At 47.9% G+C, this 27,304-nt stretch overlaps 2 protein-coding genes across 6 annotated transcripts in view; one reads left to right on the plus strand and one right to left on the minus strand.

The window, feature by feature from the left end:
• Window positions 1-18,598, plus strand: part of ORC4 (origin recognition complex subunit 4) — a 32,253-nt gene extending 13,655 nt beyond the window's left edge. For both annotated transcript variants that reach the window (XM_075284533.1, XM_075284534.1), the window contains exons 7-14: window positions 9,376-9,424; window positions 10,627-10,778; window positions 11,335-11,508; window positions 12,064-12,150; window positions 14,144-14,252; window positions 14,585-14,680; window positions 17,343-17,410; window positions 18,414-18,598. In XM_075284533.1, coding sequence (XP_075140634.1) covers window positions 9,376-9,424; window positions 10,627-10,778; window positions 11,335-11,508; window positions 12,064-12,150; window positions 14,144-14,252; window positions 14,585-14,680; window positions 17,343-17,410; window positions 18,414-18,596 — 918 coding nt within the window. In that variant the 3' untranslated portion in view covers window positions 18,597-18,598. The remainder of the gene's footprint in view (window positions 1-9,375; window positions 9,425-10,626; window positions 10,779-11,334; window positions 11,509-12,063; window positions 12,151-14,143; window positions 14,253-14,584; window positions 14,681-17,342; window positions 17,411-18,413) is intronic.
• A 5,928-nt stretch (window positions 18,599-24,526) lies between these two features.
• ACVR2A (activin A receptor type 2A) overlaps window positions 24,527-27,304 on the minus strand; it is a 40,945-nt gene continuing 38,167 nt past the window's right edge. For all 4 annotated transcript variants that reach the window (XM_075284531.1, XM_075284529.1, XM_075284530.1 and 1 more), the window contains 2 exons: window positions 27,160-27,290; window positions 24,527-26,842 (listed from right to left, as the gene is read on the minus strand). In XM_075284531.1, coding sequence (XP_075140632.1) covers window positions 26,648-26,842; window positions 27,160-27,290 — 326 coding nt within the window. In that variant the 3' untranslated portion in view covers window positions 24,527-26,647. The remainder of the gene's footprint in view (window positions 26,843-27,159; window positions 27,291-27,304) is intronic.

Genomic DNA, 27,304 nt, shown 5'->3' on the forward strand with positions numbered 1-27,304 from the left:
GACCAGAACCAGAACAGGCCTTCTCAAAAACCGTGAGAGGTCTGTCAAAGGCGACCGGATCCGACAGCGAGGAAAGGAAGTGGGAGAGCTGCAGTCTCCTCCAAGGACCAAGGGGTGGAAGGTCCTGAGCGGCGCGAAGACTCTCGAGAGGCCGCCAAGACCCTTCCGAACGAAAATGCAAAACCCTGTGCAAGCCTGCGTCCAACCAGGACCGAAATGGGCCCCGCGAGAGGCCGGCCGGGAAGGCCGGGTTGCCCAGGACAGGGAGGAAAGGAGACGGGGAGGGGGAGAGGCAATCCTTCCGAAAAAGGGACCTGCAGATTTTAAGGGTAGGGCCAATAGTGGGATGAGAAAAGACAGAGGAGGGGGCAATAGAGTCCAACCAGGGGAGCGAGTGAAGCGGAAGACTCGAAAAGGAGCCCTCCATAGAGATCCACTGTTTGAAGGGGGAATGGCGGCACCAGTCTATGACTCTTTGCAAGAGAGCGGCCTCGTAATAGCGGCGGGGATCAGGCAGGCCCATGCCCCCCAGCGACTTCGGGAGGGACAGAATGGAACGAGCCAACCTAGCCCGTTTACCTTGCCAGATGAAGCTGGATAAATCAGAGTAGAGCAATCGGAAAAAGCTAGGAGGAACGTGAATCGGAAGAGTCTGCAGCAGATAGAGGAATCTAGGCATCACATTCATCTTGTAGATGGCACAACGGCCAAACCACGTATAGGTGCCCCTGGACCATCTCTTAAGATCCTGTCGTACAGTTCTGAGGAGGGGCAAGTAGTTCTTTGCAAACAGCTCCCGCAGATCAGCAGGAATCCAGACACCCAGATACTTAATCACCGAATTGGACCAACGGAAGGGGAAGGTATGAGCCAAAGAAGCTCTAAGCCCGGGGGGCAAGGAAACGTCCAGCGCTTCAGATTTCTGAAAATTAATTTTAAAGTTGGCAAGGCAATGGAATTCATCCAGTTCGGACATCAGAGCAGGGAGTGAGGTGGCCGGGTCACAGAGGAAAAACAAGAGATCATCCGCATAGGCAGCTATCTTAAGGTGGCGCTTCCCCATTATGAGGCCCAGTAAAGCGGGATTGTGTCTAATCTTCCTACGGAGGGGCTCTAACGTGAGGACAAAAATCAAGGGAGAGAGGGGACAACCCTGACGCGTGCCGTTACCAATAGCAAAGGGGGAGGAGAGGATTCCATTGACCCTAGTGGACGCCGAGGGGCCAGTGTACAGGGAGGCAATCCAGGACTTCATGACGGGGCCAAGACCAATATGGTCCAAGACCGCAAAGAGAAAGGGCCAACCAACCCGGTCAAATGCCTTCTCTGCATCAGTGGAGAGGAGGCAGAGCGGGAGGTCACGGGAGTGAGCAAAGTGTATAGCGTTAACAACCTTCACCGTGTTGTCTCTAGCTTCCCGAGTAGGGATGAAACCAACCTGATCGGAGTCCACTAGGTCAAGGAGAAGAGGGGCGAGGCGCAAGGCCAGGACCTTGGAGAAGATCTTCAGGTCAACATTAAGCAGAGAGATGGGCCTATAACTGGAGCACAGAGCGGGATCCTTGCCCTCCTTATGTATCACAGCAATGTGAGCCCTAGTCATATCTGGAGGAAGGAGGGAACCTTCAGAAATAGAGTTAAGGGCACGCGTCAGGGGGCCTAAAAGCAGGGGTGAGAACTTTTTGTAATACGAGGCCGGGAGGCCGTCCGGGCCGGGGGCCTTACTAGGTTGCATGGAAGCCAGGGCCTCGGCCACTTCCTCTACCGAAATAGGGTCTTCCAGGGAGGACAAAGAATCATCAGAAAGGCGGGGCAGGCCCGAGTCGGAGAGATACTGTACAATCGCAGGGAGAAGCGAGAAACCCGAAGGGGGCGGGGGGGCGTGGGGTAGATTGTACAGCTGGCGATAAAAACCAGCAAACTCCTCTGCAATGCGAGTCGGGTCCGTAAGACGAGTACCCGCGGAGTTAGAGACAAAGGGGACAAAGTTACACGAGCGCTGTTCCCTAAGGGATCTAGCAAGAGTCCTGCTGCACTTGTTACCAAACTCGTAGAAGTGGCGGCGGCCCCTAGCCAGAAGGCATCTGGTTCTGATGTCGAGACGCTCGCGCAGTTTCTTACGGGCTAACAAGAGAGCAGCACGCACATCCGCCGCGTGAGAACGCTTGTGCGTCTGCTCCAGGGAAACCACGTCAGCAATCAAAGTGGCCAGTTCACGAGACCTCTCTTTTTTCAAACGTGAGCCATGCTGAACCAGCACCCCCCGGATAACACATTTGTGAGCCGCCCAAATCGTGGCCGGAGACACATCAGCCGTGTCATTCTCCCTGAAGTAAAAATCCAGGGCGGAAGAGACAGCAAGTGAGGTCGGAGCATCCTGAAGGAGCGACTCATTGAGGCGCCACTGCCAGGACCGCGGTCTTTTAGCGGGGGACGCCAGCACAACATGGATCATGGCGTGATCCGAGAAAGTGATAGGGTCTATCGTGGAACCACGAAGCAAAGGAACATCAGAGTGACGGACAAAGAAGTAGTCTAACCTGGAGTAGACATCACGGGGATGAGAATAGAAGGAGTAGTCCCGAGCGTCAGGGTGAACCGCGCGCCACGTGTCAATCAACTGATGGGAGTGAAGAAGCCTACGGACCCGACATAGAGCCTTGACAGGAAGGTACGATACGCCCCGAGAAATGTCAACAGATGGATCTAAAGCAAAATTGAAGTCCCCTCCCACCACTAGAGTGCCTTCAGAAAAATCCGACAGCTTATCAAGGATGTGGTCAAGGGCGCCTACCTGGCCAGTATTAGGAAGGTAAAGATTAGCAAAGGTAAACAAGGTGCCAGCCAATTCCCCCTTAACAAACAAGAACCTACCAGAGTCGTCCGACATAGCAGCCCGGAATTTCCAGGCCGCGGAGCGACCGATCAGAATGCTGACTCCCCTGGACTTGGACTCAGAGAAGCAACCATGATAGACGTCCGGAAAACGAGGAGAAGAGAGAGAGGGGACAGAACCTTCCCGGAAGTGCGTTTCCTGTATAAACGCCACCGTGGACCTCTTGCTCCACAGCAAACGCAAGAGAGAGGACCGTTTTTCGGGTGTATTAAGCCCGTTAGCATTAATGGAGGAGAAGGTCAGGGAATCCATGTTCCGGGGCCTGGGACCCACCCCGGGGGGACGAGGGGGGAGAGGAGGGTGAGGAAAAACAAGAAGAAAGGGAGGGGAGAGGGAAGGTCAGGGAAGGGAAAGAGGGGGAGGGACAGAGAAAGACGAGGAGCAGGAGTGGGAGGGCAAAGACAAATAGGAGGGGGAGGAGCAAAAGCAAAATCAAGTAAGACAGACTAGGACGAAACAGTATGTACTACAACAGAAGCCGAACCCAGCTAATCCAGGTACGGAAAACACAAAACAGTGGGACAAACCCACTAATGCAAGTCTCAGAGGCACACCGCGGTATGCGCTCAGAGAGCTGCCAATTACAACTAACCGGGGGAGAGGTAGAACAAGAAGAAACCCGAGCTACCCATTCCCACAGCGGCAACTCCTAACAAACAGTAGAAAAAAAAAAAGAGAGTGAAGGGGTCACAGCCTAGAGCAAACTTCCCAAAGGCCGTGATCTCTCTCAAACTCGGAAACCACCAGATCCCAGGGAGCCGGAACGTCCCGCATCCAAAAGAAAAACAAAGAACAAAAACGATAACAATGTGACTGTCTGCAGTCCCAGGGGCAGCGCCCCCAAATAGGGGAGCCCCACCACCAGGAGCAGAGAGAGAGAGGATGCGAGGCGCCCCAACCCGCCCAGGAGACGGAGGGGGGGCGAGACTCACCACGGGCAGGCGGCGCAGACCGAAGTCCAGAACCGCCCACACGCGGGGTACAAAACTTAGCTCTATGCAAAAGAGAGAAAATAAAGCATGAAACAAATTCAAACAGTGGAACAATACGTTTCAGAGGGAAAGCGGATTAGCGACCAGCAGGACCGACCGGCCCAGGAAAGTTCAAGGGACCGTAGGAGGCACCGATCCTTCGGGAGGAACCAAAGGGGAGTCTACAGCTCGGAACCCCTGGCGTGGCAACGGCTGGGAGGAGGGCCCGGTGACAGGCGGAGGGGCAGGGAGAGGAAATTCCAACCAGTCCGGTAGGGATAGGTCCGGGACATCCAGGAAATGGGCCAGGGCCTCCACCTGATCCGGAGAGTGGAGGGTAAAGGTGGCGCCATTGCGGCGTATTTGCAAATGAAATGGGTGACCCCAGCGATAAGTGGCGCCAGAATCCAGGATGAGGCGAAGAACGGGCTTTAGGAGGCGCCGCATAGCCAGCGTGCGGCGAGAAACGTCCGGGAGAAGAGTAATTGAACCATCCAGGAACGGAACCGGGCCATGACGCCACGCAGCTTGGAGAATGTCTTCCTTTTCTCTGTAATAGTGGATACGGCAAAGAACATCTCTGGAATCGGAGGAGGAGGCCCTCCCTGGCCCCAAGACACGGTGGATCCTGTCAATATGGATGTCAGTGTCCGTCGGCTTAGACAGAACAGTGTTGAAGACGGAGATAGCGATGGAGCGGAGTTCTTTAGTAGGGACAGCATCAGGGATACCCCTCAGTTTAATGTTGTTCCGGCGTCCCCTATTTTCCTGATCATCGACCTGCAGCAGTAGGTGACGGTTAAGCGACCGTTGGGTAGTTAGGGTTTGCTCCACCACAAGTAGACGCTGATCAAGGGAATCCGTGCGGAGTTGATGGGATGAGACTTGAGACGACAAAGAATGCAAGTCCGCCTTGAAGCCGGAGAGAATTTGATCCTGTCTTTCCTCAACCCTGCGGACCATTGCCTCCATGTCCATTTTAGTAGGCATAGTACGGAGCAATTCCATAATATCTGACAACTTAGGGCGTTTGGACCGACTCCGGGATGGTGAGGTACAGGAGGAAGAATCAGAAAAAACAGGAACCGTGGGGGTCCGCAGGGTAGTGGGAGTAGCAGAGAAATCCATGTCAGGATCAACCTGAGGCGTGGGCTGAAAGGGGTCGCCTCTGGCAGGTGGAGACCACTGCAGTCCTGGGGAGACAGATGAGGAAGGAGCCACCTGGGATAGGGCCCCCGGTGTCCCATAGGATGTAATGGGAACCAGAGAAGAGGACACAGCAGTGGGGGCTGGGGGGGCATCAGATACAAGACCTTGGGAGGAAGGGACCAAAGGTATCAGCAGGGGGGGCACCTCACCCAAGTCCTGGGAGTGAGGGGGGGCTGAGTCCTGTGCAAGTCCTCCATGAAGTGGTATAGAGCAGGTAGAAACAGCCTGGGGAGGGCCAGGAGGGGAGCTGCCGGAAGAAGAGGGGGGGAGGGGGGACGCCACGAGGTCCGCTCCACCACCATACTGAAGGCCGGGTACCTGAGCAGTAGTGTGCCGGGGAGTCCCCACGTCGGGAGGGAGAAGAGCCGGTGCCGGAGGACGCAGAGAGTCGGCTGGGTCCAGGATCTGAAGCGGAGGGGACAGCTTCTGCAGCATCGCTGCCTCCGAAGTTCCGGCAGGAGCGCGCGCCGGCGCCATTTTGGAGCCGCCAGGCATGGGGGCTGAGGAGGCCGCAGACAGGAGGAATCGTGCCAGGGGAGGATCGATCCGGGCCGAGACGGTGGACTTGCGGCTCGCACGTCGCACCATACTGGAGCGGGGAGCAGGTAGGCTCTGTGACCCGAGTAATCCGGGGAAATTGCCGCTGGAGTCCGGGAGCTCTGGAGGACCACGTCTTCACGCTGCCATAGCTAGGCCACGCCCCCCGTAAATTTTCATTTTCATGTCCCAATGTTAATAAAATCTGTGAAACAGCTGTAGGGTCGAAATGCTCACTCTACCCTTTGATATGTTCTGTGGGGGGTGTAGTTTCCAAAATGGGGTCACTTTTAGGGGGTTTCCACTGTATTGGTACTCTAGGGGCTCTGCTAATGCGACATGGCACCTAAAAATTATTCCAGCAAAATCTGCCATCCAAAAGCAAAATAGCGCTCCTTCCATTCTGAGCCCCGCCATGTTCCCATACAGCAGATTATGGCCACATATGGGGTATTGCCGTATTCAGGATAAATTGTTTAACAAACTTTGGGGGGCTTTTACTCCTTTAACCCCTTGTGAAAATGAAAACTTTGGGGATAAAGTGACATTTTAGTAATTTTTCTTTTACACATCCCAATGTTAGTAAAATCTGTGAAACAACTGTAGGGTCTAAATACTCACTATACCCCTTGATGAATTCTGTGAGGGGTGTAGATTCTAAAATGGGGTCACTTTTGGGGGGTTTCCATTGTTTTGGTACGCTAAGGGCTCTGCAAATGCGACATGGTGCCTGAAAATTATTCCAGCAAAATATGCTGTTCAAACACCCAGTGTCGCTCCTTCCCTTTCGTGCACTGCCGTGTGCCCAAAAATCAGTTTACACCCACATGTGGGGTATTTCTGTGCACGGGAGAAATTGCATAACAAAATGTGAGATGCATTTTCTCCTTTAACCCTTTGTGAATGTGATAATTTTAGGTCTAAATGAATGTATTAGTGAAAAAAAATGAAATGTCTAAATTTGACCTCCATATTTTTATTCTTATGAAATGCTTAAAGGGTTAACAAACATCCCAAATGCTGTTTTGAATAATTTGAGGGGTGCAGTTTTGAAAATGGGGTGATTTATGGGGGTTTCTATTATATAGGCCTTTATAATTCCTTTCAGAACTGAAGTGGTCCCTAAAAAATTAGTTTGAGGAATTTTCTTGTAAATCTGAAAAATCGCTGTTACACTTGTAAGCCTTGTAACGTCCAAAATAAATTAAAAGACAATCAAAAGATGATGCCAATATAAAGCAGAGATATGGGAGATAATATTTATTCATGTATTTGAATGGTATGACTATCTGCCTGAAAAGCAGAGAATTTCACATTTTGAAAATTGCAATTTTTTCCAAATTTCCATCAAATTTGCTAGTTTTTTTTATAAATAAATACAAAAATATTGATTAGTGTTTACCACTAACATGAAGTATAATGTGTTACGAAAAAACAATCTCAAAATCACTTGTGTAAGTTAAAGCGTCTCAAAGTTATTGCCATTTAAAGTGACACATGTCAGTTTTGAAAAAAGAGGCCCGGTCCTTAATGTACTTCGAGGCCTGGTCCTTAACCGGTTAATAAGTCCCTGTACATCTCACATTGGTGTCTCCTTAAATAGTACCTTTCAGGTCCTCATGAAAGTGCGGTTTTATATACTGCTAGAAAGCAATTGGCTTTCTCAGTATGTGCCCCGGTGGAGAATATATCCGTGCCATTAGTTTTGGCACCAATCTCTCCCCACTGTCAGAAGGGCATTCCTTATAGCTCAATATCGTTGCTGGACTGTAAGGAATGTGCTACTATAACATGGCCTTGTACTGTCGGAGGGGGCATTCCTTACTGCCCTGCGGTGACGCTGAGCTATGAGGAAATCCCTTCTGACAGTGGGAAGAGTAGTAACTGCACCGATATCTCCTCCGCCAGGACACGTACCGGGAAAGCCGACTGTGCGCTGAATAAAGGTCCTCTTTAAATGGGGCTGTCCAGGTGCGACAGGAGGCTGAGGAAGGTGAAACCTATCAAAACAAAACCAAAAAAACCTACTCCCCTGTCCTTGGTGCTCCAGTGTCCAAGGCTGCTGTCTGGTCCCTGTGATGTTCTGGAGCTTTTTTTGGAAAAAGTCCCCACTTCAGGTGATTGCTGAGGCCAATCAACGGTGTAAGGAAAGGAACCGGGGTGTCACCTGTGATGTGATGTCCTGTGTCCGTTCCTTGGGTTGCTAATTTGCCTCGACAGTTACATGCAGTAACTCCTAAACTCCTGCTGCTATAATAAAATATCCTGGAAAACGTGTAGGATGTGACCTAATAGCTCATGGCTAATATATATATATATATATATATATATATATATATATATTCTCCAGGCCCCATACTGTACCTCTGTAGACCTCAGATTTTAGCCTCGTTCTGACTTAAAAATCCATTTTGACTACATAGGAGCAAAGGTCACATTATGTTTCATTACATACTATGGGAAAGCTTCTAGGAAACCTGTGCGGTGCCTGTGGCAGAAGAATATAAAGGCTCCATAACTTTATGCCTATAACTTTACATTGAGGCCTTATCAGGGAACCCCCCCCCCCCCTCCGCCCAGTCTTAGCCTTACATACTCTAATAGAGCTTATGGAAAAGGATTATGCAATCCCATTAGTCCCATAGTGGTGACATTTTGGGTCTGGAGGTCTTGGAATTTTTTTGTTTCCATCACTATATTTGGAGAGCCGTAACTCTTCCATTATTTTCCTTCAATATAGCGATATAAGAGCTCACATGATTCTGTCACATCTATCACCACCTCCACACTGTCCCCTTTTAGGGCAATATACAGAAATGACAGTCCTGCAGATTTCAGATGTTATGTGGAAGGAGTCCTTGATATTGATGAACTACAGAGCCTAATAGACTCGCACCCAAACTACTACCGAATGAGCGTTGTAGGGGATGTGAAAGTCTCCCTGATGTGAGAGAGTTTTCTTATATAAAATCTGAAGGATTTATCCAGGATCAGTAAACATGACAGCTTTCTTCCTTAAGCAGCGCCACACCTGTCCACAGGTTCTGTCTGGTATTGCAGCTCAGCCCCATTCTCTTTGTTGGAGCCAATACAACATACGTGTGTTGCATTTCTGGGGAAAAAAAAAGTCTGCCGTGTTTTTATAATTCTGAATAACCCCTTTAAATCTTGTAAAACAAAAATCTATTCTGATCTGTTGAATAAATCGGGGTCCTCATCTCTTCTTCATAGAGAAGTAAGGTCCTCCAGAGAGAGGCGCTCTTTATAGTCTATCATTGATGTGATTGGACACTGTGTAATGCTTAATTTCCCCTCCGGAGGCGCTGCAGAGAAACACAACAGTTTACAGAGACACTTTCTAATCCGTTCATTGTGTATCGTCCCGTCTAACAGGTAGAAATAATCAAAACTGGAGGTTTCTTTAAGAGTATGACCTAGGGTAACCCTATTGAAGAATTTGGGCTATATGCTAATTTCCTTTGGATATGCAAATTGGGGTCACTGTAACTTCTGATAATTCCGAATACTTTATGATCCCGCCTTTGTCAGCTCCTGTGGATGGGTGGCCTGTTATTGTGTAGTAATTATAGCGCTATACCGCGCTGCCGTCTATACATTAATTACATGTTGTCATTTTTCTACCGCGTAGTTTTGTGTAGTTGACAAGTCTTAATACAGTGTGTTCTCTGCACACGCACAGCGGATACGGCACCGCCGTGGGCACCGACCTGAGCTTGTCTTCTGTTTCTTTCTACTTGGCAGGGCAGCGTCGCAGAAAATCTCGCTTTCCTCCTTGAGGCATTAAAAACAGGTAAATGAACCTTAAACATAAAATCTGCATTGATATAAAATATTGGGATTTTATTACTTATTTATTTATTTTACTTTTGTGTCAACATCTTAACTATTTAAAGGGATCCTATCATTAAAATGACATTTTTTTTGTAGATCACACTTAGGAATAGCCTTAAGATAGGCTATTCCTCTCCTACCCTTAGATGTCTTCTCCACGCCGCCGTTTGGTAGAAATCCCGGCTTTCGTATGTATGCAAATGAGTTCTCTCGTTGCACTGGGGGCGTCCCCAATGCTGCGAGAGAAATCTCCAGTGCCGCCTCCATCTTCTTCAGGAACGGCCTCTCTGTGCGTCTTCTTCCGGAGCTGGGTTCAGACTTCTAGGCCTCGTGCAGAGCCGACTGCGCATGCCCACCGGCCACAAGAAAAATGGCCGCTCACACAGTAAGTAAGCGGCCATTTTCTTGTGGTCTGCTACAAATCGTCCCAGAAAAATTGTATGTGGTCTAAGCTTACCACAACCCAAAACTCTCTCCTCTCCCAAAAATGTGCTCCAAGACACCAGTGTAGATAAAACGTATCAGCGTGAAGTCCGGACCATGTATTGTCTAAGGATTGTCTTAATGGCATTCTATGCACTTTATGAGAGATGGATTGATAGAGACAGTGCCCCGCCCATCATGAGAACTGGGGGTCCTTAGTCTTGTCTAAATAAAGTAAAAAGTCACATAGGTGCAATGCCAACTAGAGATGAGCGAGTACTATTTGATACAGCCGTTTGAATAGCACGCACCCATAGGAATGAATGGAAGCGGCAGGTATGCAGACTTGGCCGGCCGCTTAACCCCCTGTGTGCCAGCTGCGTCCATTCATTCCTATGTGTGCATGCTATTCAAAACGGGAGTTTCGAATAGTACTCGCTCATCTCTAATGCCAACCCATTAATTTTCACAGGAGAGCTATATCCAGCTATATCCATCCGTCCCAAAAAAATGAAGGGTCCCTTTTTTTGGGAAATGACAGGAGACAAGTCCTTCTAATCTAGGAAACTGTTGTTTGTGTCTGTATTTTGCCTGTAGGACATACAATCCACTAAAGCAGTTTGTAACGTGGAGTCTAAGAGTCCTATGGCTGCGTGTTCCTTTACTGGTGTGATAAGACTTTTCGGGGTGACTGTCTGGCGCAGTGAGATCCTATAACTGTATTCATTGTGTTTCCAGGTGACCGCACCAGCAGCTGCCCCGTGTTGTTCATATTGGATGAGTTTGATCTCTTCGCCCATCATAAGAACCAGACGCTGCTTTATAATCTTTTCGACATTGCACAATCGGCTCAGGCCCCTGTGGCGGTCATCGGGCTCACGTGTCGACTGGTGAGTGTGCACCTGACCTCTTAGCGTGATCGTACCGTATGAACAGAACTTATTTGCTACAGTGTATCCCTCTATGTGGAAGCCCCCCGACCCCCGTTTGTTTATAAGAAAATATTCTATGTTGTAACTGCAGACATTTGGTATTGTTGTGTCCCTAAGGGAAGAACCCTTATTATAAAATCAACCCAGTACTTACCCCAGTCGGTAAAAGACATTGGTCACATCCCATTGGTAGTCTGTGTTTGAAATACATCTGATAGAAAGTTCAGTGTATCCTGCTGTATAGGTCTAGAGCTGCGTACTTTCTCATACAGCTCCCCCTACAGGGATAGGCTGGCAGTGTGCACAGCCACAGATGCTGGACACAGTCTTTGTTGACGTGCACTTTCCTCCCCCCATGGTGACCTTTCTACCACTTCAGAGCTGCACTCTATGGTGTTTCTCACCCTCTCGGTGCACCCTGGTTCCTCCGTCACCCACAAGGGCCCCTACAGAGCTAGCAGACACGCTTTGTATCTTCCAGGAGCCCCCAGTCTGATCTCTCGCTCTCTTGCAGGATGTCCTGGAGCTTCTGGAGAAGAGGGTAAAGTCTCGCTTCTCCCACAGACAGATTCATCTGCTGAACTCCTTCACTTTCTCAGACTACCAGGGAATTTTTAAGGACCTTCTGTCTCTTGCACCCGACTTCCCGGACACGCAGTTTGCTGAGACGTGGAACACAAATATTCAAGTAAGTGAAGAGGTGAAGGGGTTTTATGTGATGAAAACATAAAGGAGCGCTCCCCCAATATGATATTTATGCTGGATAGTAATGGATATATAGTAAATTGCAGTACAGCCTCCTGGACCCCTGAGTGACCTGACACGATTCTTACACACTGGTTGGGTAGACAGTAAGTGTCTATGCACGTCTGAGGCTTATATGAAGGCTGTTGTAGACGTGCATGAAGAAGATGATGTGTGGACTACATGACACAGAGATTGTACTGATCCAACCAGCCAGTCATGTGACTCGTCAGAAGACCCAAACACAGGATAGGTGAGGATAGTGACAGTAGTGCAGAAGAGTAACAGGCTGAGCGACCGTGGGAGGATTCTGTAGTCATTATAATTTGTAATGAAGCGTTATACAGATTTCTAATATACTCTGGTGGGGCTTTTGATAGGTCATCAATTAATAAGCCTGAAAATCCCATTTAAGAATTCTCATCTTCCATGTTGATGCTAGTAAGTTTATAGGTTCATGTTAAATAAAATCTCCTGATCCTGTTCTGCTCTTCCTCAGGCCCTTCTGGAAAATAAGACCGTGGAAGACGTTCTTCAGAAGCAATTCAACACTTCTAAGGATATACGATCCCTGCACATGCTATTGGTCAGTAATACTCTTATTACATTGCTCAGCCAGCGCTTTTGGTTTCCAAAATTTAGCGTCTTCAGAAACAGCATATATACCTAGACCTGTAGATGGATAGATATACTGGTGACAGTAACCTATCTATCTGCAGGGCTGGGGCGATATGCTGGGTCTGGTGACAGTAACCTATCTATCTGCAGGGCTGGGGCGATATGCTGGTTCTGGTGACACTAACCTATCTATCTGCAGGGCTGGGGTGATATGCTGGTTCTGGTGACAGTAACCTATCTATCTGCAGGGCTGGGGGGATATGCTGGTTCTGGTGACACTAACCTATCTATCTGCAGCGCTGGGGTGATCTGCTGGTTCTGGTGACAGTAACCTATCTATCTGCAGGGCTGGGGTGATATGCTGGTTCTGGTGACAGTAACCTATCTATCTGCAGGGCTGGGGTGATATACTGGTTCTGGTGACAGTAACCTATCTATCTGCAGGGCTGGGGTGATATGCTGGGTCTGGTGACACTAACCTATCTATCTGCAGGGCTGGGGTGATATGCTGGTTCTGGTGACAGTAACCTATCTATCTGCAGGGCTGGGGTGATATACTGGTTCTGGTGACAGTAACCTATCTATCTGCAGGGCTGGGGTGATATGCTGGTTCTGGTGACAGTAACCTATCTATCTGCAAGGCTGGGGCGATATGCTGGTTCTGGTGACAGTAACCTATCTATCTGCAGGGCTGGGGTGATATGCTGGTTCTGGTGACAGTAACCTATCTATCTGCAGGACTGGGGTGATATGCTGGTTCTGGTGACAGTAACCTATCTATCTGCAGGGCTGGGGTGATATGCTGGTTCTGGTGACAGTAACCTATCTATCTGCAGGGCTGGGGTGATATGCTGGTTCTGGTGACACTAACCTATCTACCTGCAGGACTGGGGTGATATGCTGGTTCTGGTGACAGTAACCTATCTATCTGCAGGACTGGGGTGATATGCTGGTTCTGGTGACAGTAACCTATCTATCTGCAGGGCTGGGGTGATATGCTGGGTCTGGTGACACTAACCTATCTATCTGCAGGGCTGGGGTGATATGCTGGTTCTGGTGACACTAACCTATCTATCTGCAGGGCTGGGGTGATATGCTGGTTCTGGTGACAGTAACTTATCTATCTGCAGGGCTGGGGTGATATGCTGGTTCTGGTGACACTAACCTATCTATCTGCAGGGCTGGGGTGATATGCTGGGTCTGGTGACAGTAACCTATCTATCTGCAGGGCTGGGGTGATATGCTGGTTCTGGTGACAGTAACCTATCTATCTGCAGGGCTGGGGTGATATGCTGGTTCTGGTGACACTAACCTATCTATCTGCAGGACTGGGGTGATATGCTGGTTCTGGTGACAGTAACCTATCTATCTGCAGGGCTGGGGTGATATGCTGGTTCTGGTGACAGTAACCTATCTATCTGCAGGGCTGGGGTGATATGCTGGTTCTGGTGACACTAACCTATCTATCTGCAGGACTGGGGTGATATGCTGGTTCTGGTGACAGTAACCTATCTATCTGCAAGGCTGGGGTGATATGCTGGGTCTGGTGATACTAACCTATCTATCTGCAGGGCTAGTTATATATACTGGTTCTTTAAAGAAACTCCCTTTAAGTAATAAGATTGTGGCTGCCTGCAGTAGCCACTAGGTGGAGCTCACTAAATATTGGTTACACATGTGAACTCCACGCCTGTGAGACATATCTCGTAGTACATTTATTTTTGGTATGATCCAATGTGGTCTGTACCGATCATTGATTTGCACAGTTTCTACCCATCAGAGCAGGGATTTTGGTAGGTTCTTGCAGTTTTGCTCCTTTGTCTCTTGTCTATAAGCGACAGATATGGGATCTTGTATCTCCTCCTGTATTAGAGCAGGTGCTGTCACTGATCTGTACGGCTTTGTACACACATTGCTGTTCTCTATATCTCCGAGCTTGTATTGTGTGATCTGCCTTACAGCTGCTGGCCCTGTGTCGTGTCAATGTGTCTCATTGTCATCTGAATGCCGCCGACTTCATGGAAGCCTACAGACTCCGCAGTATGGACTCAAAAGCAAATCTGCTGCACGGTGAGTTCTATCAGAGCCAATATATAATCCCTGCTGAAGTGACAAGGTGCTGCCCTCTGCTGGTGTGTGTAGGGAGAGCAGGGTCACATAATTGGATTGATCTGGTAGACTTACAGGGTAAAGGGGTTCGTGATCCATAACGCGTTTTTAAGCAAACGTCTGTCATGTGACCGTCCGGTCGGTAATTGGCTGCCGCAGCTTACGATGCAATACTGGTCAGTGATGATTCTAGCAAATCCCGGATCCCTGTAACACCTCTGGTAGTATTGTTATGTTTGTCAGTATACTTTTAGCTAAACGTGAATAATTCTGGGCATCTCCTCTGTCCACAGGTCTGTCTGTTCTGGAAATGTGTCTGGTCATAGCCATGAAACACCTGCAAGACATATACAGCGGGGAGCCCTTCAATTTTCAGATGGTTCACAATGGTAAGTAATCATCCCACAGGTCATTGTCCTACTCTCCTTCCTCTAGGCTTTCCCTGGATAGGGTCCTAGCTCATGGCTGCTCTCTGACAGGCGGATCCTTGTCACCCCCTGCACGGTCTGTTTTTCCTGGGGATGCCACTGAGTCGGAGCATCAGTTAGGCACATCTGTTTCCGCTGCTATCCATGTGATCAGAGATACATCTCCTTCCACCACAGTCACAGCCTTCCCTTGTTCTTCCTCAACCACAGGTTGTTTGACCACGTCTTAAAGGAAGAATGGTTTCACCCAGTCTCCTACCTTCCTCTAGGAAGTTGGACGCTCTCGTTCCTTTTCCAGAGCAGTGGTCAGAGCCTCCCGTGGTCGGCTGCTTGTCTTCTATATCCTGAATGCTTCCTAGCACGTGTGCGCTGCTTCCCTGGAGACATCTTGCCGTTCTGCCAGGGTGCCCGCCAATGCAGTGGCAATCCATAGGACTGTTTGGATCCGTTTGTGGAATGCTGAATCTGCCTCTAAGAAGGCGGCCATGATTCTTCCCTTTTCTCCGGGCGAACAGGGTCGGCTTATCGCTGAAGCTACAGACGAAAAAAAAGGTCTCTCCTTCCTCAGAGGAGTCCGAAGCACCAGCCACCTCTCGCTCTAGAAGACAATCCTGAGACTCCTGCTCCAAGAAGCCTCCTTATAGACCAGACCTGCCTGGCAGTGCCAAATCCTCCAGGCCTTCCTATTCCATCCCCCCCTCCCCCATGTCTGTGAATCTCGGGTGGAATATAGATAAATGCTGCTGCACACCATTTAACGTGAAAAAGTGAAAAATTTATTGGTACATATACGCCATGAATAAGCTTGTAAAGCATATAGTAAGCACTAGATCATTGTGGTAAACATATAACGTTTCGGTCATTACAGACCCTCCTCAGATAAGATCTAGAGCAGGGGTAGGGAACCTTCGGCTGTCCAGCTGCTGTGAAACTACAACTCCCAGCATGCTCCATTCACTTCCATGGGAGTTCCCAGAACAGCAGAGCAAGTATGCATGCTGGGAGTTGTAGTTTTGCAACAGCTGGAGAGCCGTACGTTCCCTACCCCTGATCTAGAGGATGGCAGAGTGCGCTGTGGAGTCCACATTCCCATCACTCTGTTCCATCAGCGCCTTTTTGTTTCTGGGTGGGTTTGCTTCATTCTCAGTTTGTCGGTCTCCGCTTCGGGCCGGCGTCAGCCCCCCAGGTATTTACCAAGGTGATGGTGTCCCTCATGGCTATCCATGAACAGACGGCTCAGACAAAGTCAAAACCCGTGGGTAATGCAGTCGGTGTCCCAAGGTGACCAAATAAGACTCCACTGTGCGGTATAATGTAGCAGTCAGATATTCAAGGCTGCGCGTATCCTTCATGTGAGCGATCAGTTCGGATCTCATGGGGGGAGCACATCTCACCAAAGTCAGGCAATAAGAGTTTTCGCTGCAGGACATAGATGAAGAAACCAGCGAGAAGACGTCTTGCCCAAACGTCAGGGAGGCAAATTAAGCAAGTCAGTCCTGAGATCCAGCGGGACCCCTGGCACAAACTGAGGACCTCTGTAAGGGGTTGCATGTCTGCCCAAAAAGGATGAATAAGAGGGCAATCCCAGAAGACATGATGCAGCGTGTCCAACGAGGACACAAGGGGGGACAGCGGGAATGAGCTTATGGAGCAGCGCTGGTGTGTGGTACCAGTACATGAGTGTTTTGTACGGAGTCTCTCAAAATGTGATACAAGATGAGGGCTGAGACCACAAACAAGTATTTGGGTGGACAGGGGCCAGCCAGAGTTTCTCTATCTCAACCCACTTGGTAAATGTCTGAGGGGTTGCCCAAAACGGAGTAGCTCTGAGGCGGGCTGTCCAGTATTAATGTAAAACATTCAGGACCGCCACCCCCCCCCCCCCCCCTTAAGGATGTTTAGAAGATTAGGGAGGGTGGTATAATACCTCGATCTCAGTAACGTCATCTTTTCCTCCTCCTAGTGGCCGGGTCTATACCCCCATGGGGTTGTCCCCAATGAATATAACTAGAGATGAGCGAGTAGTATTCGATCGAATATCGAATAACATTTATAGTCTATGGGAAAAACCAGGAATGTTGTTCCGGTTTCCATGAAAACCAAAGTTCGACACATTGGATCCTCGAAGTTCCGGAAGTAGCAGGACGAGGAGCATGAGGAGGTTTTTGCATTGAATTCAATGGAATTCTGCCGCGGGGAATTCGACTGATACGAGTATTTGATCGAATACTACTCGCTCATCTCTAAATATAACATGAATAGGTTTTACTTGGAGTAACAAAAATCCATTTTACAGCCCCATTCACACCTACAACCGTCACTGCAGAATCTGAAAACTTCACTAAAAGCTTCTGGGGCGGACTATACCATCCTATACATTTATTTCCTGCCATTATACTCGACGGCCATGTTGTCCCTTACACTTGTCCCCCCTTTAGGGTTCACAATCTTTCTCCCATGTCACACACTTGCGTAGCTGTAGGCTACCAGGTCATGTGACACCCCCCCCCCCCCCCCCCCCCCAAGGTTTCTTAGGGTAAAATGCTGGAGTACTTGGGATTGCTGCGAGTTGCGATTGTCTCCAGGTTATGTCATTTTGTTGTGGTTTTTTTTTTCTCTGCAGAATTCCAGAAGTTTGTTCAGAGGAAGGCTCATTCTGTCTATAATTTTGAGAAGCCGGTCGTCCTGAAGGTGAGAGACTTGTTCTATTATTTACGGCATTAATAATGAGACGTCCTGGTGTTATTAGTGACAGCGGCCTCTGTATTAGACTGCACGCAGCGCTGCGCCCTCTGCTGGACACTGTGAACTGCGTGACTGTTTATCACTGACGTTCTTCCATACCAGGGTGCCTTTTCCAGTTTTGCTTCTGAGAGTCCCAAAAGTGCAGAAAAGTGGGAAGGGATGGATATTTATAAGGGGCAGTGCATGGCAAAAGTGTAGGATGTCACAACCAAACGGATTCTTATATGGTTAATAAGGTTGCGTAAAGACCCAGGTCCGTCAATTTCAACCTATATCCTGTCCCTGTATATACTTACACTGTGAGCCCTTCTCACTATAGGTGTAAAGCGTTCTGGTGTATGCTGGTGCTATATAAGGTACATCAGATCACCAAGGGACATCCCAGCCCACTTTGACCCTCTCTCGTGCTCTCTATATTCTTTTAGAGTCCCGTTGCGCTCTTAGGACGTAATGCAGCCCCTCTATAAATCCCTTTCTCTTTATGAACGCTGAAGTCTTATTTGCTTTTGCAGCTGCTCCTTGACGCTGATCGCTTCTGTCTCCCCACTAGACTTCCAGGCCCGCTCCGTGTTATAGGACCACCAGGAGGGGCCTGCACAGTAATGGGGCTCACATCAGATTTGGTGCACGTGCTCGATATACTTGTTTGTAGGTTGTTGGCAAACACTGACATTCACTGAAAGGGTTTATGGTGCAAAAATGATTTATCCTCTCTCCATATGCTAAATTGGTGTGTGTGTGTGTGTGTGTGTGTGTTCCTACTACTGAGCCCATTCTCCAACACCCCTTGTTCTCAGGATTAGTGGGGGTCTTATCAGTCAGTGGATACATCATTTCCTTGATATAATCCTTTTAACATTGCCACTACAGAAGCATCCATCCTGGTGCCCCTGTAGACCACTAGTGGGCGCTCGTGCACCCTCTGACCCCTCTGTCTATGTATTTTTAGGCCTTTGAGCATCTCTATCAGTTGGAGCTGATCAGACCAATGGAAGGTCTCTCGGTGCGGACACAGAAGGAATACAGACTGATGAAGTTACTCCTCGATGGCAACCAAATATCAGAAGCCCTTCACAAGTACCCCAACTGTCCGACCAATGTGCGCCAGTGGGCCGCGTCCTCGCTGAGTTGAATCGCTTATTTTCTTAGTGTTATATTTTTTATAAAATAGTACAAACTGCTGCGCGGCTGCGGCGTCTTCATCGCACCAAGTACTTTATAGGGGGTTGGTGTCACTCATGCACAAGATAGGTGACCAATGTCTGAGGATTGTGGCCACCAGCGATCACTAGAGCCCTGCGGCCGCTCCTCACTTGTAGTGAAGGACAAGGATATACTCTGCTGTGGTCAATGGGGTAATGTATTAGGACTGGTGTGTTGTCTGCCTGGCTAGTGCAGGGGACAGGAGATTTATGAAGAGGCGGCGGCAGGATCTCTGTGCCGGTTTGGGAACTGGGATAGATTTCCATTATAGATTCCTGAGTTATAAGGACAGTGGTCCGCCTCTATGGACACCTCAGTTTGCGCCTCTTGCCCTTCTGATGTGAAGATCAGGTGTGCACTTTTTGGATTCTACATCCGAGTTATGCCTCGTTCACATCTGCATTGGTAATCTGTCCGGGGGATTCTGCGTGAGGACCCCAGGAATGGAAGACCAAACGCAACTGCGAGCAGGGTGCAGTGAAAGCACATGGACCTCATAGACTATAATAGGGTCTGTGTACTTGCCACCAGATCTCTGCAGGGAACATCCGGACAGGAAGATAGTTCACAATCTACTTTCCTGTCCTTCTGATTTGTGCGGGCAGCACATGGACCCATTCTAGTCTGAGGTCCGTGTGCTTTCTCTGGCACACTGCTTGCAGTTGCATTTGGTCTTGCGTTCCGGGGGTCCCCAAATGGAATACCGAATGCAGATGTGAACAAAGGGGGTTGGAGAAGAAAACTCTTCATAGCAGTGCCATAGAATCCTATGGGGTTTTGGTGGAAAGCGGAAGCTCAGCCCCATTGTGTGTGGGGGTTTTCTGCCTGAGCCTGGCACCACATCCACTGCAGGACACTTGAGGTTCTGGTACTGCCAATGTGAGGGGGTTACAGACAGAGGTGTGTGCTTATTGTACTAACCTGATACAAGAAGGAAGGAGGATCCTGTCCACAAGAGCTTACAATCTATAAGGGAAGTGGAGACAGTGGGGGAGGGTAAGAAATATTCATATGGTGGCAACAGGATTACTTGTAGGAACGGTCTTATGGATCATGGGAGTGGGTTTGAGTTTTGGGGGACGTGTGATCAGCCGTTTTGGGGGGGGTGCGGCCGAAGATCAGAGGTTATGTCTGGGAAGGTTGGGTCAGACATGGATGAAGTTTTGCCAATCATAACAAATCTCATTCAATTTGTTGGGAAAGGAGGAGTCGGAATTGGCCACAAATGTCATTGTGTGAACACACCCCTATATCAGAGGCCGCAGCCTGACCTGTTAGATGAGCTCACGCCTAAGGCTTGTAATGTGTGAGACTTTATACCAGGGGTAGGGAACCTTTGGCTCTCCAGCTGCTGTGAAACTACAACTCCCAGCATGCTCCATTCACGTCCATGGGAGTTCCAAGAACAGCAGAACTTGTATGCATGCTGGGAGTTGTAGTTTTGCAACAGCTGGAGAGCCGTACGTTCCCTACCCCTGCTTTATACGGTCAAAGATATACCAGCTGCATACAGTGTGCAAAAGAACACACCGTGCATCCTCTAATAGCCCCCTCCTCTGATTCTGGTGCAGTTGGAATTGTTTCTCTTGCCCCTCGCCATTCCTGAGCAATCAATCTAGTTAGTTCTGGTTCCCGATTTACTATTTAGAGTTTTTTTTGTTTTTTTTCTAAATGTAGATTGTGAGCTCCATATATGGATCACAATGTACATTTTTTTTCCCTATCAATATGTCTTTATAGAATGTGAGGAAATTTATGCAAACATGGGGAGAACATACAAACTCCTTGCAGATGTTGTTCCTGGCAGCATTTGAACCCAGGACTCCAGCGCTGCAAAGCTGCAGTGCTAACCACTGTGTTGCCCCTAATATACTACTTCGGTTCTGTACTGTCAGGAGGGCGGTGTAATTCTGAGCTCTGACACTGGTGGTCTCTGATTGGATCTGAACCTGACCCCGCCCACCTGACAGTACTGAACCAAAGTAGCTTAATGTCCAATCTGCCCAACATAAGGTGACTGTGACAAGGGTCCAATTATGACCAAACTCCCTGCGCCCTACCTGACCAAACAGATCCCTGCAGAGGTCTTGTGGAGTCCGGGCCTTGATGGCAGGAACCTTCACAATAGTAGGTAGCTGGTTTTAATGTTATGGACTAAAATCAAAATACCCTTTTGGAAAGAAAGCAGAAATAACGGTCTGCAGGTAAGTGTCATATTTTCATTTTTATTAGTTTTCTCGTCTTTTTTGGTGGGGGTAGCATACATGTATTATTTGTACAATATTTAACAATCACTTTTTTACCAGGGCATTTCTGTAGGTTCTCGCAAAACGAAAAAAAAAATGAAAAATTGCAATTGTAAAACAGTAGTACAGCAACCTGTCCTGACCGCCGCGCGATGCGTAGGATTGCTTAGCAGAAGATCGGAGGTAACGGATTATTGTACGGACTGAGAGACTGCATAAGATAACAGAGTTGCTGGTTGAATTATCTGAGGTAAATGATTTGCGATCAGACGACGCTTTCCCTTTGCATCGATCTGCAATTAACCCATAAATAACTCTCTGCATATTTATACCAAATGCACCCGGTAAGAAGGAAAGAAAAAAGAAATCATAGAAAGTTTCCAAACAGAGACCGGAAAACATCAGTAAATTGAGGGAAGAAGAAAAAAAATTAAGGTAAAAATAAAATTGGCAGTTGATAGTATCGAGCTATTGTCACAGACGCCATCGCAACACCTTCCATTACATTCAGTTCATGTCTCAAGGCATTGGGAGAATGAAGACAGGCCACGGCGAGAGGATGAAACGCGTCGCTGCTCCGTGCTGGGCAACACTGATCCAGAATACGAGGGTCCAGGCTGCGGAGGGGGGAAGGGTGCACGTATTAGACAAAGCGCTAAGTCCCTGCCCAGGTGGCAAATACAAAAGTAAACCGGTTTTTCTATACAACACTGATTCAAAATGGCCGCCTCGGCATAAAGGGGCCATCAGAGACTAAGGATCTGGCAGATTGGCCACCAGTGGTTTCTGTCATCGGCGTTTGGTATGGCAGTTCAGCCTGAATCCCATGACTAGGCCGGAGTTGCAATACCAGAACAGCCCATAAGGAAGAGTGGCGCTATTTTACAAAGAAATGCAGATGCCTTTATCTAACTGAAACTAGGACTGGTTTCCGAACTCCGAGGGACTGCCATATGGTGACCTGTGTGGCACCGTATTAGGGGGTGAATGCTGCCAGCGTATAAGACCAGATTCCCAAGAGCTTGTTCACACAGCAGGAAGGTTTTAGCGCGGTTAGCTGCGACTGGATGCCAATGCAGTGCGCCGGCATTCTTCACCTGAATGGGCCAAAACAGGAGGGTGTCTCCAACCGCGCCAAGATGGGCCATGCTACTTTTTTCCCCGTTACTAGCTAGCGGCACAAAAAGCGAGCGCCTCTCATTGAAGTCAATAGAAGCCATTTCTGCAGACGGATTCCGCGTCAAAATCCGCCTGCAAAAACCTCTGTGTGAACATGCCCTTCTACATCCCGTTTGTTTTTCCTTTGATCGCTGCCGCAACACTTTTATAGAGGACCTTTCACCCCCTCCCTCTCTTTAATCCTTTAAGAACCCCCCGCTCCACTGAATCTGGCACAGTGGGAATATTTTCTTGTTCCCCCTCCATTCCTGAGCAATCGGTGCAGTAAGTTTTGGTGCCTGATATGATTAGTTTCTGTACTGACAGGCAAGAGCAGGGCCCATGATTAAGAGCTCTGATTGGACAGTGGTCACTCCGCCTTTGCCTGACTCCACCCACCTGACAGTACAGAGCCTAATTAGCATACCAGGCACCAAAACTAACAGCATTGATTGCTCAGGAATGATGGGAGAAAATTCCAACCATGCCAGAATCGGTGCAGGGGCAGCTATGGAAGGATGTAAAGAAGTGGAGATGGTGAAAGGAGTCTTTAGTCCATGTCTGACTACACATCTATTCACTTCCTTGCAGGATAAAGCCGCCATACAATGTAAAGTGTAAGTATACAAAATATGACGGCCAAGCATCCGCTGTGTACAGATCCCTGCTCACTAACCACAGCACATATTGGGACTGGGCTCTTGGTTCTCAACATGCCCAATCCTTTGTCCTCAGAGATCAGTGGCCGCCATAGCGCAGGCCGGGACCTTCTACCCTCTCGTCTTCAGAGCACATACACACGAGATTGGGAGAGCCGCCCCATAGTAACTGGTGTACGGCCAGTCTTAGCCATACCCCAGCACCAGGAATCGCCCCCCTGACCATCTAGCCCAGGAGCATCAAAAATGGAGCAATTAATAGAGATCTTGTCAATTATAAAACACAATTAGAATGTTCATTCCTGAAATACAATGTAACAATACCCGAGATGTAATACAGAATCCGATATATTGTACAATACAAGGAAGTCTCCACCGATGCATCACATGACAACATATACATTAGGGGAGGGAGTATCCCTACAGCCTGGACTGTAGCGCCCCCCTCTGGCAGCCCATAGTACTCCCCCTCCTGTGGTAGCCTGCAGTACTCCCCTTTCAGCAGCCCGGACTGTGGCACACTCCTCGGCAGCTCGGACTGTAGCGCCCCCCTGTGGTAGCCCACAGCACTTCCCCTCCAGCAGCCCAGACTGTAGCGACCCCCTGTGGCAGCCCACAGTTCTACCCTCCAGCAGCCCGGACTGTAGCGCCCCCCCCTGTGACAGCCCACAGTTCTCCCCTCCAGCAGCCCAGACTGTAGCGCCCCCCTGTGGCAGCCCATAGTACTCCCCCTCCAGCAGCCCGGACTGTAGCGCCCCCCTGTGGCAGCCCATAGTTCTCCCCTCCAGCAGCCTGGCCCGCAGCACTTACAGTGTATAAAGAAACATTTCCTGCATTATAATAGACGGAACGTAATACTGGATAATGGAGGTTTCACCGTAAGATCCAGAGAAAAGGAACACAACATGGACTTTGGCATGCACAAACCCGTTACAATGCAGCCGCCATCATTTCCAGGGCTGCAGCCGTTTTTATTTGTATAATTTCCAGTAGGGGGCGACCTGTCCGTAAACCAGGAGTCCAAACACAGACCCCGTCACCGGAGAGGCCGAATCCTCCATGGAAAGACATTGCATAAAATTACATGAGGATAGAATGGCTGCAGACACCGATAGATGCAATAAAGGGACTGGACTTGGAGAAGGACCCCTTTAAATTAGGCATTTTACAAATGCAGACTGATGCCCCCTTCTGGTGGAACTGGGATGAGACTAAGGCTCCCCATAGATGTTTATATGCTGAGCCCCTCAAAACCTTAAAGGGGTATTCCAGGACTATTAGAATGAGCGCCACTTCCTCGTCAAATGGTTATAGTGCAGCTCAGTCCTATTCAAGTGAATGGGGCTGAGCTGCAGTACTAAGCACAACCACTATACACTATATGGCGCTGTGCTTGATACGCAGCAATCAATGTAGACCAGAAAACCCATTTAAAGTGGTATGCTCCCCTGCAACCAGCAGTCACATGATACCTTACAGGCCTGCTGATTGGCTCCTTTTTTTAAGGAACAGTGCCACACCGGTCCATAGGTCATGTGCGGTACTGCAGCTCCACGTTACTCATTTTAGTGCAGATAAGCTGCAATACCAGACATGACCTATGGCCAGGTGTGGCGCTGTTAGTAAGCAGCTGTGATTTCCTAATCCTGGCCAACCCTTGATCAGTAAGACGCCCAAATTTAAAGGGGTCCCTCTTACACCAGGTTCCTCCACACCGAGACAGACTTTGGCACCTATCTAATCCTATGTCAAACCATCTGCCAGTATATATATATATATATATATATATATATATATATATATATATATATATATATATATATATATAATATATACATATACACTCTATATACCTCTAGTCTGCGTTACCCACGTCAGTATTGGTTAAACCTGGAACCCGGAGGATTTGCATATCGTAGATTTCTACATTTCACCAATTATTTTTTTTTTCCCTGATATTTTATTATAATATAAATTCAACATAAGAAATCTGCAATGTAAAAAATAAATCTGCGCCTGCGCGCACAGGGAGATTGACGGGACGACAGATTTCGCATGTTGCTCTGACACAATGGCACTGCGTGATTGCAATTTCTGGAAAATAAAAAAATTAAAAATTAAAATAAAAAGCATAGTGAGGAATTCTGGGTCGTGAAACTTCCTGAGGAGATCCGGAAACGGCCGCGCCGACCGCTCGCTGAAAAGACGTACAACATAAATAAGAGTCGAGGAGGAGAACTTGAGTGTTCCAGTGTTAGAGCTTGCAAAAAAAAAAAAAAAAAAATTCCAAAAAAAAAAAAAAAAAAAATAGACCATGCTTCTATAGTCAATAATTCCTCAGACACAGCAAACCTATATAATACAGGGCAGGTAAGAAAGGTTTACCCACCGTAGAGGGCGAGGGGTTAAAAAAATATTTATAAAAAAAAAAAAAAAAATACTGTTAAAGGGGCGTTCCCAGTAACAATCCTTATCCCCTATATCAGGGGTAGGGAACCTTGGCGCTCCAGCTGTTGCAAAACTACAACTCCCAGCATGCAGCATTGCTCTGCTGTTCTTGGACCTCCCATGGACGTGACTGGAGCATGCTGGGAGTTGTAGTTTCACAGCAGCTGGAGAGCCGAAGGTTCCTTACCCCTGCGCCCTATGTGCACGACCTGACCCGTGCCCACCACTCCATCCACTGGGCCCGACCCTACACACCCCCAAGCCTAGGGGAGAAGCATTGCTATTGGAAACACCCCTTTAAGGAATGGTTATTCGTTGCGAACATTAACCCTTCCCATGATCGAGATTTAGCGAGTCGTGTATTTAATCCATGAGCCATGCAAAATAGAGGAAGGGGGATTTGGTTTTTTTTTTTGTTTTTTTTTAGACAGGCAACCGATGGGTTAAAAACAACGCCCCGCTCCTTTTTCCTTTAAATAACACATTGAAATCGTGATACATCGATATTTATATTCATATATATATATATATATAAAAAAAAATTGGTTCGATTTATTATTAAAATTGCTTAGTGTTTTTTTTTTGTTGTTTTTTTTGTTGGTTTTTTCTTTTTTGCAAATGTATAATTTAATCTTTTTTTTTTAATTTTTTTTTTTTTTTTCTTTTTTTTAATCTTTCTCTCCCGAGATTGTGGAACTGAGGTATAGCTTGTTGAGGGAGGTTATAAAGTACGCCTGGAAGCCTCTTTAAAATGTCCCACCTTAAAAAGTAAAAATTTCAAAAAAAAAAAAAAAAAAAATTAAAAATTTTTTTTTTTTTGTTTCCGTTTTTTTGGGTTGGTTTGACATAGAAGAGCAGCACAGGGAACATTCACAAGCTGTGTCATATTGGCATTTACAATAAGTCATCGATAGAAACACAACAGCAAATGCGATAAAAACAGTTAACCCTTTTTTTTTTCTCTCTTAAATCTGAAAATGAAATGCTTTGATTAAAAAAAAAATAAAAATAAAATATTCATAGGCGGTATGGGCGCATATAGATGTATATGTGCCGATACCATGTGTGTGTATCTATAGACCTATACATACATACACATATATATATATATTTATAGCAGTAGTTCACTCAAGGTTTCAGTCTCTTCTGACATTTACAAAACTGGTTGTCGGCGAAATTCATCCAGAGGGCGACAGATCCGGCGAGAGCTCCGCGTTTCTTCATATCGTTTTATTCATTCCTTTGATTTTTTTTTAAAAAAAAATTAAGGGTTTTTAATAGTTTCCTCTTTAAATTTTTTTTTTTCTCGCAGAACCGTTTCCAGGTCACGTGGAATGAAATAAGTCTGGTGCGTCCTTGTGTGGAGGACGCGGCGATAAACGACCAACCATTGGGAAAGGCGGAAAGAAAAAAAAATAGTCGTTCCTTAGCTTATAGCAGCTCCGAGTCCTGGCGGCCGAGTGCAAGTATCATAGACTCGATTCCTTGGGTGGGAAGTCCACGTTGGTCACCATTGTGACCACTGTGACAATGTCCTCTGTCGTGATAATATTTGTAAGTCTTTGCATCTGGATGATCCGCTCCTCCACGCAGCCCGCCGATAACCGCGCCTCTGCGTCGTGATCCCAGCACTCCTCTATCGTCTCGCAGAGCATCGCCAGACCCTAGAGAGAGGGGAAGAGGTTTAGGGTGGGCGGAATATGGCAGGTATGGCATAAGGGAGGTGTATGGAGGGCGTCGGGACAGACAGATACACTGTGACAAGAGCAGGTGACAGACATGGAGGGTAAACTATGGGACAGACACACACACACACAGACACTATGGCCGGGACTCAAGAAACACACATACACACAAGTGCACTATGACCAGTTCACAGGACACACAGGTAACCACAATAAACAGTTCAGAGTGCCCGGTATATGATCAGTGCTCCATAGTTTCTGACCGGGGCCGGTCGCTCGCGGTCTGCGGTACTTACTGCGTGTTTCTGCCAACATTCCCTTAAAATGGGCCTCTTCTTTTTATGTACAACCACCTCCTGCATATCCTCCAGAGACGGGTGCTGCCCCACCTCCTCCTCAAACGGTAACATGTACTCGTCCACAGGACCTGCACAGAAAGGA

The sequence above is a fragment of the Leptodactylus fuscus genome, chromosome 8 (genome assembly GCF_031893055.1).
Source record: "Leptodactylus fuscus isolate aLepFus1 chromosome 8, aLepFus1.hap2, whole genome shotgun sequence".
NCBI classification, from domain to species: Eukaryota; Metazoa; Chordata; class Amphibia; order Anura; family Leptodactylidae; genus Leptodactylus; species Leptodactylus fuscus.